Source organism: Mandrillus leucophaeus, unplaced genomic scaffold (assembly GCF_000951045.1).
Source record: "Mandrillus leucophaeus isolate KB7577 unplaced genomic scaffold, Mleu.le_1.0 Scaffold195, whole genome shotgun sequence".
In the NCBI taxonomy this organism is placed as follows: Eukaryota; Metazoa; Chordata; class Mammalia; order Primates; family Cercopithecidae; genus Mandrillus; species Mandrillus leucophaeus.
The window spans coordinates 1,943,893-1,959,270 of record NW_012101976.1 but is presented as its reverse complement, the minus strand read 5'-3'; the positions used below and the strand labels follow the sequence as shown (position 1 = coordinate 1,959,270).

The 15,378-nt window shown below is 61.8% G+C and overlaps 2 protein-coding genes across 2 annotated transcripts in view; both read left to right on the top strand.

Moving 5' to 3' along the window:
- Positions 1–11,360, top strand: part of MGRN1 (mahogunin ring finger 1, E3 ubiquitin protein ligase) — a 41,651-nt gene extending 30,291 nt beyond the window's left edge. The window contains exons 11-16 of the mRNA XM_011978498.1: positions 1,533–1,598; positions 3,048–3,274; positions 4,301–4,424; positions 4,703–4,748; positions 5,325–5,414; positions 10,278–11,360. Coding sequence (XP_011833888.1) covers positions 1,533–1,598; positions 3,048–3,274; positions 4,301–4,424; positions 4,703–4,748; positions 5,325–5,414; positions 10,278–10,390 — 666 coding nt within the window. The 3' untranslated portion in view covers positions 10,391–11,360. The remainder of the gene's footprint in view (positions 1–1,532; positions 1,599–3,047; positions 3,275–4,300; positions 4,425–4,702; positions 4,749–5,324; positions 5,415–10,277) is intronic.
- A 3,813-nt stretch (positions 11,361–15,173) lies between these two features.
- The window catches only part of NUDT16L1 (nudix (nucleoside diphosphate linked moiety X)-type motif 16-like 1), a 2,182-nt gene continuing 1,977 nt past the window's right edge, over positions 15,174–15,378 (top strand). Inside the window, exon 1 of the mRNA XM_011978497.1 lies at positions 15,174–15,376. Within this exon, the coding sequence (XP_011833887.1) occupies positions 15,202–15,376 (175 nt within the window). The 5' untranslated portion in view covers positions 15,174–15,201. The remainder of the gene's footprint in view (positions 15,377–15,378) is intronic.

The following is a 15,378-nucleotide window of genomic DNA, read 5'->3' as shown; positions in this document are numbered from 1 at the left end:
AGAGACAGATGTGGAGAGACACAGGGTGAGACAGATGTGGAGAGACACAGAGAGAGACTGACGGAGAGACAGGAAGAGACAGATGTGGAGAGACAGAGACGGGGATGGGTGGCAGGGGCTCTGGTGGGCAGGGAGCAGAATGGGGGAGTTGGACAGTGACTGGCTGGGCCTGGGTCTCAGGCCCACTGCTCCCCACAGGCCACGTGCATTGTCAGATTGAGTCCCTTTCTTGGCTCTTAGCTGCAGCTGTTTGGAGCCGTTGGTTCTTCCAGGCCTGCTGCCTCTCTAAACAGAAAAGAGGAGCAGAGCCCCGAGGACTGGCGTTCACAGACACCGCCTTTGCTCTTGAAGGCTCCTCGCAAGCTCCCTTGATCAGGGCCTTGACCTGGGCCCCATGGGCCTCTCTGGCAGTAGGTGCAATGTTTCTGAAATGGGGCCAATGTTTAAAAGTCTGGAATTTCCCTTAAAACCCAGATTTTGGGATTGTCTTTTAAAATCTGACATGGTCTTGAAGCTAGAGGAGAAACATGGCTTGGGGGTCCCTGTCAACCCGGGTGCGCTAGGTCCCTGCCATCATGGGGCTCCTGGGACCATGCCCTCCGCACTTGTGATGTTGACTTGGATTTGGAAACGCTGTGTGCGCTCAGGTTTTTGGTGGCGAGAGAAGCAGCCCCTGAGGGATTTGCCTCTGAGAGAGTTTCCTCTCTCAGGCAGGGACAGATGGCTGCTCAGGCATGGCTAGCTTTATTTTCACTTGTTTTTGCCCTTCCTCATTTGTGTCCTGGTGGCTGAGGGCCCAGTAGGTCCCTCTGTGTTTGTCCCTCTTAGGCTGAGCTGAGATTCCCCTACAGTGCAGGGCGGCCGGGGTCCGAGGTGTGACCAGGCAGCTCTGACCTCCAGCCACCCAGGGAGCCGTCCTCCCCTCTGCACGGAGTGAAAGCAAATGCTCCTCGTCACCTGCCAGGTTCCTGTCGGAGCCGCTTCCACATAGTGCCAGAAAGAGCCACCACGGGCGTTCTGTCCAGCGAGTCCCTAAAGACGATGGTGGGTGGGTGGGTCTGGGGCTGACTCTTCTCCCCAGTCCTCTTGAGGGGTTTGTCATTGTGATGAGTTAGCACCAGTGCCTGGGCACTGGCTGGGGGACTTTGACCGCAGTGGCTTCAGGATCCCTGCCCTGCACCCACCCCGCATTAGGGAGCGTCCAGCTGCCCTCACGTCCACCTTGGCCCAATCTGCTGCCCAGGTGACCCAGACTGTGAGGGGCCACAGGCACTGGGGGTGAGATTGGGCTCCACAGCCTCCCCACTCCAGCAGCACAGCTCCTGGGAGCTCCCGAGATGCACACATGGCCCGCCCAAGGCCCGAGTCAGAACCCGCACTTAGGACGTTCCCAAGATTCACGTCCACTGGAAGCTTTTGAAGTTCTGGGCCGCGGTGTGGCGAGAGGACAGCCAGCCAGAGAGACCTGTCCAGCCCACTCCAGGGCCGCGTGGGGGTGGTGGTTGTAAAACATTTGATTTTTATCTTGACAGTGTCCCTTTAAAAAATCAAAGCCGCACCCCGCCTCCCTGACCAGCAAGAAACCTAAAAGGGAAACAGTAAGTGTCCGGTCCTCCGGCTGCGTTTTTTTGCCCCTGCCCTCATTTTTACGTCCATGACAAGTAGGGGAGATGGTTTCTGCCCCAGGCTAGTGTCTGATTCGTGTAACCCATCCGCTCCGCTCTCCCGGTCACGGCCTCCCTGCTCAGGGAGTTTGTGGAACCAGAAAAGCTCTCGGTCTGTGGGCGAAATGCCAGGCTCGCTGGCCCCGCCGCCCTCCCCTCAGCTTTGCCTCCGCCCCGCGTGGCCCCCGTGCCGTTTCCCTTTTTTTTCTTGCTGGCAGTGGAATGGACGTTGCAGGCGGAACTAACGTCGCTGCTGCGTTTTGCAATCGCGCCCCACGCATGCTTCTCGGCCCCGCGTCCCACTCCTTCACCCTGTGGGTTCGAGCTCTTTGGGCTGAGGACTTTGGTTTTCTTGGGCTGTCCCTGTGCCCCAGGGAGCAGGCAGGGGGACCAGCACATGATTACCTGGAGCCTCCGTGGCCCAGGGAGACCCAGCCGAAACCTTGCGGGCCTTGGTGTAGAGAGGTGGAGGCCTCTCCGGAACCACCCAGAGCGCATTTGCCTTTCTAGAGGGGTGAGGGGCTTCTGTGTAGTTATTTATGTTTAACTTGGAGGCAGGTACGGGAGCAAATGTGGGGGACACAGAGGTCCAGAAAAGCATCCCAGGCTCAGGGCCTGGGCCATGCCCACTCCCCGATTTCTCCCCCAACTCCCCGCGGGCCCCAGGCCCCCCCCCCCCCCACCCATTTCACCTTCCCTTCCAGGAGCTCGGTCAGGCAGGCCCGGCTGTCCTGAAGGGAGCAGTGACTAGCGGTTTGCCCCTCAACCTGGTTTTGTGGGGACAGAGCAGGGGCCCCTGCAGTCTGACTTCCGTTCCCCGGAACCTGAGCATTTTCCTTCTTCGTCAGCCTTGTCGATTCTGCTCCCAATGAGGGGAGAACAGTGGCTCTTAGCCACGGCACCCATTAGAATTGCCTGGAGGAGGCCAGCCCCCAGAGGCCCGGGCGGGGCACAGCTCCCGACAGCTCAGCTTTCCCTCGTCCAGGACACCCCGACCGTGTCTCTCGCCTCTGGCATGGCTTTGCTCTGCCCCTGCTCCCAGCTCCTGTCTGTCACTAACCCTTCACTCTCCACCTGTGGCCAGGCGGGACTGAAAGCCAAGGAGGGGCTGGTTGAGGCCAGGGCTGGGGCGGCTCTTGGCAGATGCCCTCGTGCCCATCATCCCGGGCACCAGCATGGGCATTTGGGCATCCGGCCCCGTGCTGGAGCTGATGTCTGAGGCAGGGAGTGCGTCAGTGCTGCCAGGGAGCTCTTGGCCACCCTCTGAGGATGGGGGAGTCTAAATCCCCCAAAGGACAGAGTGGACAGGAGGTCATCAGGAGGAGGGTCTGGGGAGCAGGTGGTCCCTGGGCATGAGCCCCCTCACGCACCCTGTCCCTACAGAGCTCTGACAGCGTCCCACCTGGCTACGAGCCCATCTCACTGCTTGAGGCGCTCAACGGCCTCCGGGCTGTCTCCCCGGCCATCCCCTCGGCCCCTCTTTATGAAGAAATCACCTATTCAGGCATCTCGGACGGCCTGTCCCAAGCCAGCTGTCCGCTCGCCGCTATTGACCACATCCTGGACAGCAGCCGCCAGAAGGGCAGGCCGCAGAGCAAGGCCCCCGACAGGTGAGCGGCAGCCAGGCTGGGTGCATGGCGGGCGGTGGTGCCACGTGTGTGGAGCAGGCGTATTTGTAGTTTCAAATCACTTTATGATGTGTTCCTTGTGGTGATCCCCCAGAAGGACTCAGAGACCCCACATCAGGTTAGACTCGTGGATAAAGTTTCTTACAGCAAAGAACGCAACAGACGAGGCAGGAAGGGCGTCCGGGCAGCCGGAGGCTTTGACCCCCCACCGGGGCTACACCGGCGTGCAGGCGCATACACACTGTCGAGCGGGAAGCTGCAGGGGTCAGTGCTGTGTCTCTACTGAGGGGAGCCCCTTTGAGCCTCTGGGTTCCCGGACTTCACTGGGGGACTGGCCACATAGGCCCACTCTGCGGGTGACCAGCCAGGGCATCCGAAACTCGGGACCTGACAGTGACCCAGGCACACTCACTGCTCTTGCCGTTCGCCCGTGACAAGCCACGGGGCGTGGCTCTCCAGGCGATGATTGTATCATCCGTCACTCATACGACAGACTTCCGAGGGCGCGGCTCCTGGGGTTGGCCACGGCTCATTTGTGGTTCCCCTGGAGCCTCGAGGTGTCTAGAGCGGCGGCTGCCAGGGGAACTCCGTGCCTCAGGCCTGTCGGGTCTCGTAGAAGAGTTTCAGGAAGGCGGGGTTCTGCAGGGCCGTCCTGGGCACCCTCCATGCCCACGAGGAGGCAGCGCCAAAGCTCAGAGGAAAGGGGGCCTCTGTCCCTGCTGCTTCTCCCCGGGAACCACCAGCGGTTTCTCCTCCTTCAGAAAGAAAAGGAAACCCAGGCCTGTGCCAGTGTGTGGGAGCCCTCTGTCAGGCGGGTCTGTGGGGGCCGCTGCTGCCTGTTGGCCGTTGGGGTTGGCCCCTATGGCTGGTGATGCCCTTCTCCAGGCAGTGCCCTTGTGTGGGTTCTGGCAGGTGTGTGCAGGCCCCCAGGTGCCCTGCGTGGCTTTGGTAGGGTTAGCCTTCCTTGTTGCTGTCCTCTCACCCCTGCCCACCCTCCTCTGTCCCCAGCACCTTGCGGTCCCCGTCCTCCCCCATCCATGAAGAGGATGAGGAGAAGCTCTCCGAGGACGTGGACGCCCCTCCCCCACTGGGTGGTGCAGAGCTGGCCCTGCGGGAAAGCAGCTCCCCTGAGGTGAGGCCCCCCAGGGAAGCTTTGTGTGCCCGCCCTGGCCAGCCCTCCTCCAGCTTCTGTCGCTGGAATCAGACCCCATCCCACTGCCCGCCTGGGCACTCCCGCACTTCTAGGCCCTTGCTGAGCTGTGTGGCTCCTTAGCCTCGGTCTGTGGATGCAGCAGCCCCGGTGGAGCGGCTCTGTGGGTCCCGGGAGGGCCATACCCGATGGCAGCTTCTCCTGGAGGGGTGGCCGAGGCTCTCTCCAAGCTCCAGGCCACTTTACGCTTTGTTTTCTAGAGTTTCATAACAGAAGAGGTTGATGAGTCGTCGTCACCAAAGCAAGGTGAGCCCCTCCTTCCGTGGGTACAAACCGCATGCAGGGACCAGGCAGCCCTGGCTCACTGGGGTCTTAGGGCTCCAGGTGGCGTTGGGCCAGCACTTCTTCTGCCCCAGGAACCCTTGGCCAAGAGGCCTCTCTCGGCGGCACTGGGATCCCGGCTGGGATGGACTGAACGGGTGACAGGGTCAGGCCGCGCTGTTCACCCTGCAGGGCCGTCTGCCTGGGATGGGAACACCTGCCAGCGTTCAGTCCTTGTTTTGAAACATGAATGTGTGATGTTTCTATGATCAAAACAAAAAAGCCTCATGCTCTGAACACCCAGGACACAGTGTGAAAAAGGGGAAAAAAAGCCCCGTGCGGGGGATGGGAAGGAGGGAAATAGACGGGAAACACCTGGCTTTGGGGTCCCTGGAGAGCAGGTGGGGTCACGGTGGAGTCCTGCTGGAGCCCAAGCCTGGGGCCCCCACAGTGGCTACAAAGCTCTTGGGTAAGAGAGACGGCCCTGAGCCTCCTGCCCGGAGGGACCTGCCGGGACCTGGCCCCTGCCTGTAGATCCCTGACCTCGCCCTCCACCTTCAGGGACCCGAGCGCCTTCCATTGAGAATGTCCTGCAGGACAGCAGCCCTGAGCGCTGTGGCCGAGGCCCACCTGCTGACATCTACCTGCCAGGTAAAGGGACTGGGGTCTGGGGGTGGGGAGCTGGGTGCCTGTCTCAGTGTCCGGGGAGGGGGCCCTGCTCTGATGGTCGGTGCGTAGCAACAAGGGCTGGTCCATGGGAGCCCGGTTCTCTCCCTGGCTCTAAGCCATGCCCCTGCTATTGACCCTGAAGCAGGATGCGGGCCAGGGTCACGGCCGCAAGGCAGCCTCGTGCAGGGCCTGGCTCTTCCCTCCCTGGGGCCGCCTTGGCCACAGGAGGCGAGAGAGGCTGCCTGTGAGAGGCTGGGGTCCTTTTCCCTCTGCCTCCTGCTCCCTGCCAGGAGGGCAGATCCAGCCCCTCTGGGATCACCACATCTTCCCCCACCCCTGGTCGTATCAGGCGTCCACAGGCCCCATGCTGGGTGCCAGGTGAGCTCCTGGCAGTGCCTGAGAGCTGCAGACAGAGCAGGAGCAGGTGCCACATGCTGTGCTGGGTAGCGGGGGCCCTGGGCCACAGAGAGCAGGGGCAGTGTCTTCTGGGTCACCCTGCCCCAGGCCTGACATAGGCCACCTGATGCAGCAGCACATCCCAGGCCAGGGCACAGAGGACAGGTGGGGGCACCAGGCGCCAGCGGGGGGCAGCAAGACTGGGAGAAAGGGTTCCTCTTTTCACCTTGTCCAGAGGCTTGGGCCCAGGCCCGGTCAGCTAAGCACCTTCGTGTTCTGCTCTGCTAGGATAAGATCCTCAGTTTCGCATCCTAAGCTCCAAAGACTGGGAGGGAAGTGGGGCGCGTGTCTCAGCGCCTGCCGTGAAGCTGTCTGTGGCTCTGAAACTGGGATGAACAGCTACAGCGGTGCGTTCAGACATGACCCCAGAGCCACTGCGTAGGGGCAGGGCTCCTCCCTTGCGGCTGCCAGGCCTCTTCCCCCCCCTCCTGGCCCCAGGGCCCACCATTGCTCAGTCCTCCTGAGTCACCCGGTGACCTGGGCCTGGCATTGGGTGGCTGTGACGTGCTTTAGTTGGAAAGGGGCTCTTGTGTCTCTGGACTCTGGCTGAGCAGTGGCCTGTGCTCACGGGCTGAGAATGACAGGCTACAGGAGCAGGCACTGCCTCTGGTGCCCTGACGGCCACAGCAGCCTGCCCCCAACAACTCACAGCACAAGGCGTGTTTAGGACCAGCTTACCTTAAAGTGACACAGAATTCAAGTAAGGTCTTTCAAAGGACCTCAGATATTTCATTCTGTTGAAAACTTGGGGGGTGATCGGGGAGGGGCCAGGAGAAGGACCTCAGCTTCTGGGAGCCACGAGCGTGACATCTGATCCTGCAGGGTGGCCCCGTGGGGCAGCATCTCGGAGGCTGCGCCTCCCCTATGTGGCCAGGCCTGGGAATGATCAGGACAGCCACTGCCGGCCCACACAGATGAGGCCAGGACTCCGAGTCTCATGCCCCACTCCCAGGGGAGGGTCTCCGGCCTTCTTCAGGTCCACAGACGGGGGCAGGCAGCAGTCATCTGTGGAGGTGGCAGAGAAGAGGCCTAGTCTACATCGGGGCAGCCTGAGGTGAACTCCTGGGCCCCGGGCCCCCTCTTGGAGTCGGCTGCTGCTGAATGCCAGCAGGTCAGCCTGACGGCCTCAGTTCTGAGCCACGGAGAGCGTATCTGCCTTTGGGAGCCGTGTGGCGCCATCTCCATGGCTGTCAGCCTTGTCAGCACAGGTTTCTGTGTGTTTTTAAATCCATGTGGTGGCTCCTCTGTTTCAATGGCTTTTTCACTTGTCAGAGCCCTGGACTGTCTCCGTGTCTGTGTGTAAGGCATGATCACACGCAGGAGCCTGTGGTTTCTCATAGGGGTGCAGCCGCTGCCTGGCGGGGTGGGCAGCCTCAGTGAACCCTGGTGTCCCTGTAGATGGGAGGGCCCCTGAGATGGTGAACCCCGGGGCCCTGGTGTCCTGGAGTTTCCCTGGGCTCAGTCCTGTCCGGCCCCAGCCCCCTACCCAGGGCCTTCACGCCTGAAACCAGAGGTGGACTTCGCCCTCCAGCTCCTTCACGCGCCCTTCCCTCGGCTGCGGCGGCGGGAGCTGCGGGAGGGAGGGGCAGGGCCAGTGCGCTCCTCTGCATTGAATTCTGGCCGCGCTCTGCCTCCCAGCTGTGGTTCTCCTTCTGGGTTCTCTGTGGTTGCAGCAGAGCATTTGTTTCTAGACGGCCTTGACCCCGTCCCCAAGCTGGTGCCCTTGCTGTGGCTGTGCCAGCTGCTGCGCGCTTGCTAACCGAGCTTCCGTCTGTCTCTCCTCCTCTCCGCGCAGCCCTGGGGCCCGACTCCTGCTCTGTTGGTATAGACGAGTAAGCCGGTACGTGACCTTCCAGACGCGCTTCGGGGGCTCTGACGCGCGTCCTTGGAGAGAGGAGCCTCCCCTGCTCTCTGGCGGGGTTCCTTCTGGTTTTCGGGTCTTCGTCCGCATCCGTCTTCCCAGGGGCTCTGGATTCCGAATCCAGAGCTCTCCAGTGGCTGCTGCACCTTTGCCCAAGAAAGTGGCCTCCTGGGGGGTCCCGACTTTTGGGGCCAGAGGTCTCTCCATCTGGACTAGGCGGCCAGTCAGGCTCTTCTTCCAGCCTTGAGGGGCCCTGGAACAGTCCCAGCCCAGGCAGGGAGACAGACCCAGCCCAGGCGCGCCAGAGCCACTGTCCCCTGCAGGAGGCAGGAGCTTGAAGGATCAGGGCAGCACCGTGGAGGGAACCCCAGGGAGATGTGGGGCGACGTGTCCCGAGGGGAGAGCCCCAGGCCTGGGTCTGGCCTTGTTCTCGGTGGTCCCACCATGAGTTCCCATCGGTCCTGCAGCAGATGCATTAGGGCGCTCGGCAGGTCCTCTCCCGTGTTCTGGTCATGGCTTTAAGTAACAACTCATGGGGAAAAGAATGCGCCCCAGATTGGGAGAGCCCCTGTATCACCTGTTTCCAAGCTCAGTCCCCGTCTCTTGGAGGGAGTCTGTCCTTGAGGGGCCCTCTGGTGCCCAGGGCATAGTATCTTGTATCCTGGCCTGAGGGCGTCCGCTCACACAGCCACCTGCTCCCTCCTTCCCTTGTCAGCATGGCCTCCGTGGGCCTGGCGTCACCGTGGGCCTGGCGTCACCGTGGGCCTGGCGTCACCGTGGGCCTGGCGTCACCGTGGGCCTGGCAGAGAGTGCCTTGTGGGCTGCCTTTGTGCCATGAGCTGCCGACTCACTTGTCCCTCCCAGTACTGGAACCTTCTGGAACACCAGCACTTAGTGATAGAAGGCCCTGTGAGGCTGGCACTCCCCATTCCCCCCCTAAGAGGCCCTCCCCATCCCCCACAAGAGGTACCCTCTACCAGGGTGGCCAGGTGAATGTTTTACAGAAGGCCGCTCTGGCCAGGCAATGGTTCACACCTGGAATTCCAGTACTTTGGGAGACCAAGGGGATAGATCACTTGAGCCCAGGAATTCAAGATCAGTGTGGGAAACACAGACCCCCTCTCTATAAAAAGTAAAAAATTGGCTTGGGCGTGGTAGCTTGTGCCTGTGGTCCCAGCTACTCTGGGGTCTGAGGTGGGAGGATCGCCTGAGCTGGGGAGGTCAAGGCCCACTCCAGCCTGAGACCTGTCTCAAGAAAAAACACACACACACACACACCCATTCCAGCCTGAGACCTGTCTCAAGAAAAAATACACACACACACACACACACGCGCGCACACGGGGGAAAGAGAAGGCAGCTCCAAGAGTGCTAGCAAAATGTAGGCAGATGGATTGGTGACCCTCTGCCTTCCCGAAGGGTCTTGGCACACAGGCTGCGTGCAGCTCTGGTCTGCTGAGGCCCGTGCAGCCTGCTAGGAAGTGCCTGGCGGGGGGTCCAGGCTCTAAGAGGCCCTTTCCCCTTGGTGGACTTGAGCCAGGCCAGGGAGAACTTCGCTTCTTTTGACTGCGCTCTGCATTCCCACGAACCTCTGTCTTCTTGAGCCCAGCGAGTCCCTCTGTTGACCCCTCTCCTGAGCCATCATACCCCTAGACTGAAACGACACTCAGCACCTTTCAGAGGGGCCCGGCCAGCGCGTCGGTGGAAGGTGCTATGCGAATGTTACGATTCAGGTCAAGCTTCCAGAGGCGGGAGTGCCAGTGTGTTCTAGAACAGGGCTCACAGCCTCGGAACCCTGCTCTCGTCGCAGTCCCCGAAAAAAATAGCCGTCCTTCACCTGAGAGTGGGGCCTGGGCCCTGTCTACTGGGAGCCATGCGTCAGGGCTGGTGGCTGGGTATCGGGCAGCCCTGAGGCCATGCTGGCCCCGTCCCAGGCTCCGCACCAGCACTGTTGCCCAAGCCCCAGGGACGCCAGACCTATTCGGGGACAGCGCCTGGCGGCACCGTGCAGGCCAGTCTGGGTATTGGGGCTCTGTGGGAGGCTCCTCTTTCTGCCTTGCAGTAGCCACCTGGGGCCCACTCTGAGCACAGGCTTGTTCTCATCCAGGGCTGCTCCCCACCCCTGCACCCTAGGCTGACTGAGTTCCACTAACCCAGCCAAAGGACCTTGGCAGGACAGCGGCTGTTACATCCCAGGAAACTGACCAGCGCAAGGGCAGGAGACCCAGAGGGCAGCAGCCACGGTGCTGTGTCGCATTCTGACACGGGGCTGCAGCTCTGCTGCTGGTGTCGGGGGAGGTGGGGTCATTGTCCTGAGAGGGACACAGCGTATTTGGCTCAGCCGGGGAGTCCTCCGGCCCTCGGTGTGCTCTCATCTGAGTGAATCTGCTCTTCTGGCCACGGGCGGCGGGAGTGGGGGTGCCGGATGGCCCAGCCCCTTGGGGGGGCTCCAGATGGGTAGGAGCGGGTGGCGCGGGACCAAGCATCTGAGTGTGACCCTCCTCCCCTCCCTCTGCTCCCACCTGCAGGATGGCCCGCCTCCATGGAGACGGCCCACGGCCTCGGCACCACCAGCCCCACCTGGCCCCCACCTGGTGGCCCCAGCCCCGATCCCAGCACCGCCGAGCTGGCCCCACTCTGAGAGCCTGGCCGAGCTGGCAGCATGGAGTCCTCAGCTCCCCAGACTTTGCCGAGGGGCTGCCCCGGACCCCGGTGTTAGCCGGCCTCTCCTGTCTGCATGCCCCCTGTGGCCACCAGGCTCCGAGGGGCCATGGTGACCCTTGATCAAAGAGCACAGTGGACTGTTCCCTCCAAGTCTCCCTTTTCTACAGTTGATATATTTGTAACTGGTACAAGATGAAGGACAGCAGCTTTCCATCCCTCGTTCAGAGCCCTGGTTGCCCAGGGTCCCGCGGGCTGAGCGGCTGGGGCTGGGGCTGCCCACGTGCGGCCTGTGCTGGCTCTGCCTGCCCCCGCAACACTGCGGTCACTGCCCCAAGAACTCAGCAGACCTGCAGAAGGGATTTACCAGTGGTTGAAGCACTGTCTTCACAGATGTTCAGGGGCAGTGGGGGCTCCAGGCACGGTCAATGAAGGAAACAGTGCCTGTCCGCCCACCCTGCGTCTCACTGTGGCGACCTGGCTGTCGCTGCTTTTTGTCCTCTGCCGTGTTTGCGTGGCCTCAGTGCCCTCTCTGGTGCGTCTCCGCTGGGGCCCTCAGTGCTCGGGGCCTGGGGTGCACGGGTGCCGCCCTGGGCAGCTAATATGTCAGCCCAGTGCTGGGCCTGATCGAGGGGCGGAGACACAGCGGCTTCCAGCATCCAGTGACCTTGTCACCCAGCTCCATACCTTCTCATGGTGCTGGCTTTGGTGGCATCACCAGGTCTTTCCAGGTGCGGGGGCTTCTGTTCGACAGGCTACTGCCAGGGAGGACCTGGCGGCCTCCTTGTTCCCCTTTGCCATTGGAATGTCCCCTTGCAGTTTTTTTTTTTTTTTTAGACGGAGTCTCACTGTGTCGCTAGGCTGGAGTGCAGTGGCGCTATCTTAGGTCACCGCAACCTCTGCCTCCCGGGTTCTAGTGATTGTCCTGCCTCAGGCTCCTGAGTAGCTGGGATTACAGGCATGCACCACCACGCCCGGCTACTTTTTTTGTAGTTTTAGTAGAGAAGGGATTTCTCCATGTTGGTCAGGCTGGTCTCAAACTCCTGACCTCAGGTCATCCACCCGCCTTGGCCTCCCAAAGTGCTGGGATTACAGGCATGAGCCACTGCGCCTGGCCCCCTTGCAGATCTCTTTGATTTGGTTCTATAGCAGGCTTCTGTGGCAGGACTGGCTTGGGGAGGAGGGAGCCAGCAGCACACTGGGGAGTGGGGTCCCAGCTGGGAGGCTTGGCCTCTGGGCGACTTCATCCTGTTTTTTTTTTGGTTTTTTTTTTGTTTGTTTTGTTTTTTTTTTTGTTTTGTTTTTTGTAAGGTAAAACTCCTGGGCAGCAGATATGCAAAGGGAGAGTGCGTGGGCCTGGTGACCCAGGGCTGGAGCTGTCCCAGTAGAACCCTGGGCCGGGAAGGTGTGTGCTGCTCCCTGGCCCCGGAGGGCTGCCCTGCAGCCGGGCCTGCGGATAGGACAGCCGTGGGGCAGCTCAGTGCCCTCCCCTGAGGCTCACGGTGGCTCTGAGCACAAGTTCTGCCTAGTGGGCACTTGGGGGAGACCCAGCAGTGGATAGCACAGTCCCCACACCCAGCTCCCTGCACACCCAGGCCAGCCACCCCCCCTGCTCGTGCACACGCACGCACATGCTCTCACCTGTACACGCTCACACATGCACGCCCACTCGCACATGCTCACATGCACACGTTCACACATGCACACATGCTCACATGCTCTCACCATACACGCACATACTCAATGCACATGTTCCCATGCATGTGTGTGTACTGGGACCGAGCATCTCCCACGCACCTCTCCCCGCCCCACGCACCTCTCCCCGCCCCACGCACCTCTCCCGCCCCACGCACACACACACCCTGCACCAACCCCCCGACCAAAGCCCCAGCCTCTGGCCATCGGTCCTGGTGCCAGAGCTCTGCGTGAAGTTTGGGCCGCAGAGTGGCCCTCTGGGACTTCCATGTGCTGCCGTCTGATGTGTTCAGATGGGCTCACCGTTGGTTCGTTTTTACTGTATATTTATAGTAATAAAATCATGCAGCAATATCCTGTCTGCTCCTTCCTCTGGGTGCAGCCCTCGGGATTGTGGCTATTTCCTGACCCGGAGTTTTGCCGCTGGGTAGTTGGTGGTGGCTCCCACACCCTGGCAGCTCCATGGCCTCTGCCTGGCTTCCCTCCGGGGCAGTGAGCAAGGTGAGGGCTAATGAGAACGGGCAGCTTCCAGCCATCCCTGTCAGGGCTGGTTGTCTGGTTGGAGGGAAGCCACAACCTTGAGGTTGGGCTGTTTCCTGAACAGGTGGTGTGGGAGCCCAGGGCCCCCAGCTGTGAGTTGTCGTTCGGTCCCCATCTCTAGCCCCGGCTATTTCAAGGCGTTTGCTAAGTACCTGCTGTGTGTCAGCGGAGGCGGAACAGTCGAACAGCCGAGGGCGAGGGCCTGGCCGCAGGCTCCTGCCTTGCAGGCAGTGAGGTGCCCAGCAGCTCATCAGAATCCTGCCAGCTGTGGTTACTATTAGGAAGAAAGCGAGCGTGGTGGTGAGACGAAACCGTACAAGGACTCACTTAACCGGTCGGCAGGGAGGGCCTCTCCGAGGAGACTTAAACAGCCCTGAGGGCTGAGGAGGAGCTGGCCCTGGAAGAATGTTCCAGGTGGCAGGAGTGAGCCTGGTGTGTCCCCTGGGGACAGCTCCTGGCTGGAGTGAAGGCTGCTGGATAGATACTGAAGAGCTTGTAGGGGCTGCTGGAGTGTTTTTATAAGGGGGAGTCAGAGTGTTAAGAACAGGTTTCCAAGCAGAGGAGCAGTGCTAGAGCCCTGTGGCTGGTGTGTGGAGCCTGGACGGCGGGAGCAGGTCTAGCCACCCATGGTTGTGGGCTTGCAGGCTGGAGCCCAGCCCCAGGCCTTTGCACGGCCCCTGCTCCCCGGCCCAGGGAGTGGCCAGTGCCCCAGGGCACCCATCACACCACCGCCTACCACTCAGGGCCCCAACTCCTTTGGCGCAGGTCAAGCTGCCACCATAGCCCTTCTTCGACTGAAGACTGTGAGGCTGGAGGGGAAGCCCATGTTCTGGCCCATCAGTGCCTGCCCTGAGAAGGCTGCCACCCATGGACCCTGCAGCTGCTCTGACACGCCTGGGTCTGGCCCCATCCCAGTGTGGGTAGAGGGGTACCCAGGGTGTCAGACGGGTGCTTGCATGGGCCAGATTGGCTCCCCATCTACCTCCCAACAGACACAGCACTTTTTTTCATGTCTGGTCTTGGGGAGGAGCTGGAGCAAGGGGAGCCTCCCCTGCCGTGCGCCAGCGTCCCACAGACCCTGGGCACTGGCAGGGCTTGGCTGCCTAGGGGTGGGGGCCCTCTTTGGGTGGGAGGACCCTTCCCCTTGCTGCCCTCTCGCCTTCTGACATGGTCGCTCACCCTGGAATCTGGACTTCCCCTGCTGCCTGCAGCTGTCCCATGTGGCCCCTGACCCACTGGTGGCCATAGGAGGAGACAGAGGTGCCCTCTCTGGGTTCTTATTCTCCACATCTAACACCACCATGGACCTAACAGGTGAGTTTCCAGTGCCCACCCTCTGCCTACCTCTCCTCCTGCTTGGCTCCACTCAAGGCAGCCTTCTCTGTGCCGGTGAGCTTGGCCTCACTGCACAGCTCTCCTGAGACTGTGCCCCAGCCCTGGGCACCCATGCTGTGAGTGCAGGCGGGTGGTTCATGTACTTAGCAAATCCATTCCCCCCCCCCCCCGTGGGGAGGAAAGTGGCCTTGGGCCCTGTTGCTGGTGAGGTGAGCCTTGCCATCATGGAGTTCAGCGGACCTCGCTCTCTCGGCCTGTTTCTGATGTTTCTGAGCCTGAGACATCTCCAGGACAAACACAAGGTAAGTACCTCAGGCTCTTGTGGAATCGGGATCCTGTCTCTGTCACCAGCTGCTGGGTGTACTTAGGCAAGTTCTGTCCCTCTCTGAGCTCCAAGTTCCTCATCGTAAATTGGGGAAGCCCCTCTTCCCCCAACAGCACGGGGTGCCTGGCATGGAGGATGCTGGAAAGCTCCAGCCCCGGAATTTAAGTCACTTTCTGCTCAGCAAGCTGGGTCCACAGAGCCCCAGAGCTCCCAGTCGTCTGCCCTGACCCAGCGTGGACTCGGGGACTGGGGCGCTCAAGCCCTGCCTGGCCCTGCTTCCTGTGCTGTCCTGGATCGATCCGGCCAGCAGGGTGGGTAGGTCGGGACTGCTGTCGTGCGTGGCAGGATAAGGCCGTCGCCCTCCGGGCTCGGGTCCTGTGGCGCTGGCGGAGCAAGGCTCCGGGGCATTTCTGGCTTGTGTGGTCGTGTCAAGGGCGCCATTGCGGATGCACAGGGCCATGCGGGCCGGGTCCGCCTCCTGGGGAGAAACGGGTGAGCGCAAGGGGGATCGGCGCCATTGAGGGTGGAGAAACCGCAGGGATTTTCGGCTGTCTGCTTTGGGGCGCCAAGGAAGATGTTCGTCGCCCACAGTGTGAACCTTGAGCCACCACCGCACCGACCAGTCGACTGGGCGATCCCGTCGGAGGCGGGGCCGCCGCCCGGGGTGTACGACTATTGGGTGACGGCTGACGCTCACCGCCTGCCTTTGCACACCGCTCGCTGCACCTCTCGACGACGCGCCGCGGCGCTGCGAGGGGCTCGGTCCCGGGGCGCGCCGGCGATTGGCGGGGGAACGGGACCTGGGGGTGCGGCCGCCCGCGGATTGGTGAGGCGCGGCGGGGGCGGGCTCGCGCATGCTCTTAAGTGGCAGCGACGGGGACGGGGTCAGTGCCAAGATGTCGACGGCGGCGGTTCCAGAGCTGAAGCAGATCAGCCGGGTGGAGGCGATGCGCCTGGGGCCGGGCTGGAGCCACTCGTGCCACGCCATGCTGTACGCCGCCAACCCTGGGCAGCTCTTCGGCCGCATCCCCATGCGCTTCTCGGTGCTGGTGAGGACGGGAGCGGGCGTGGGC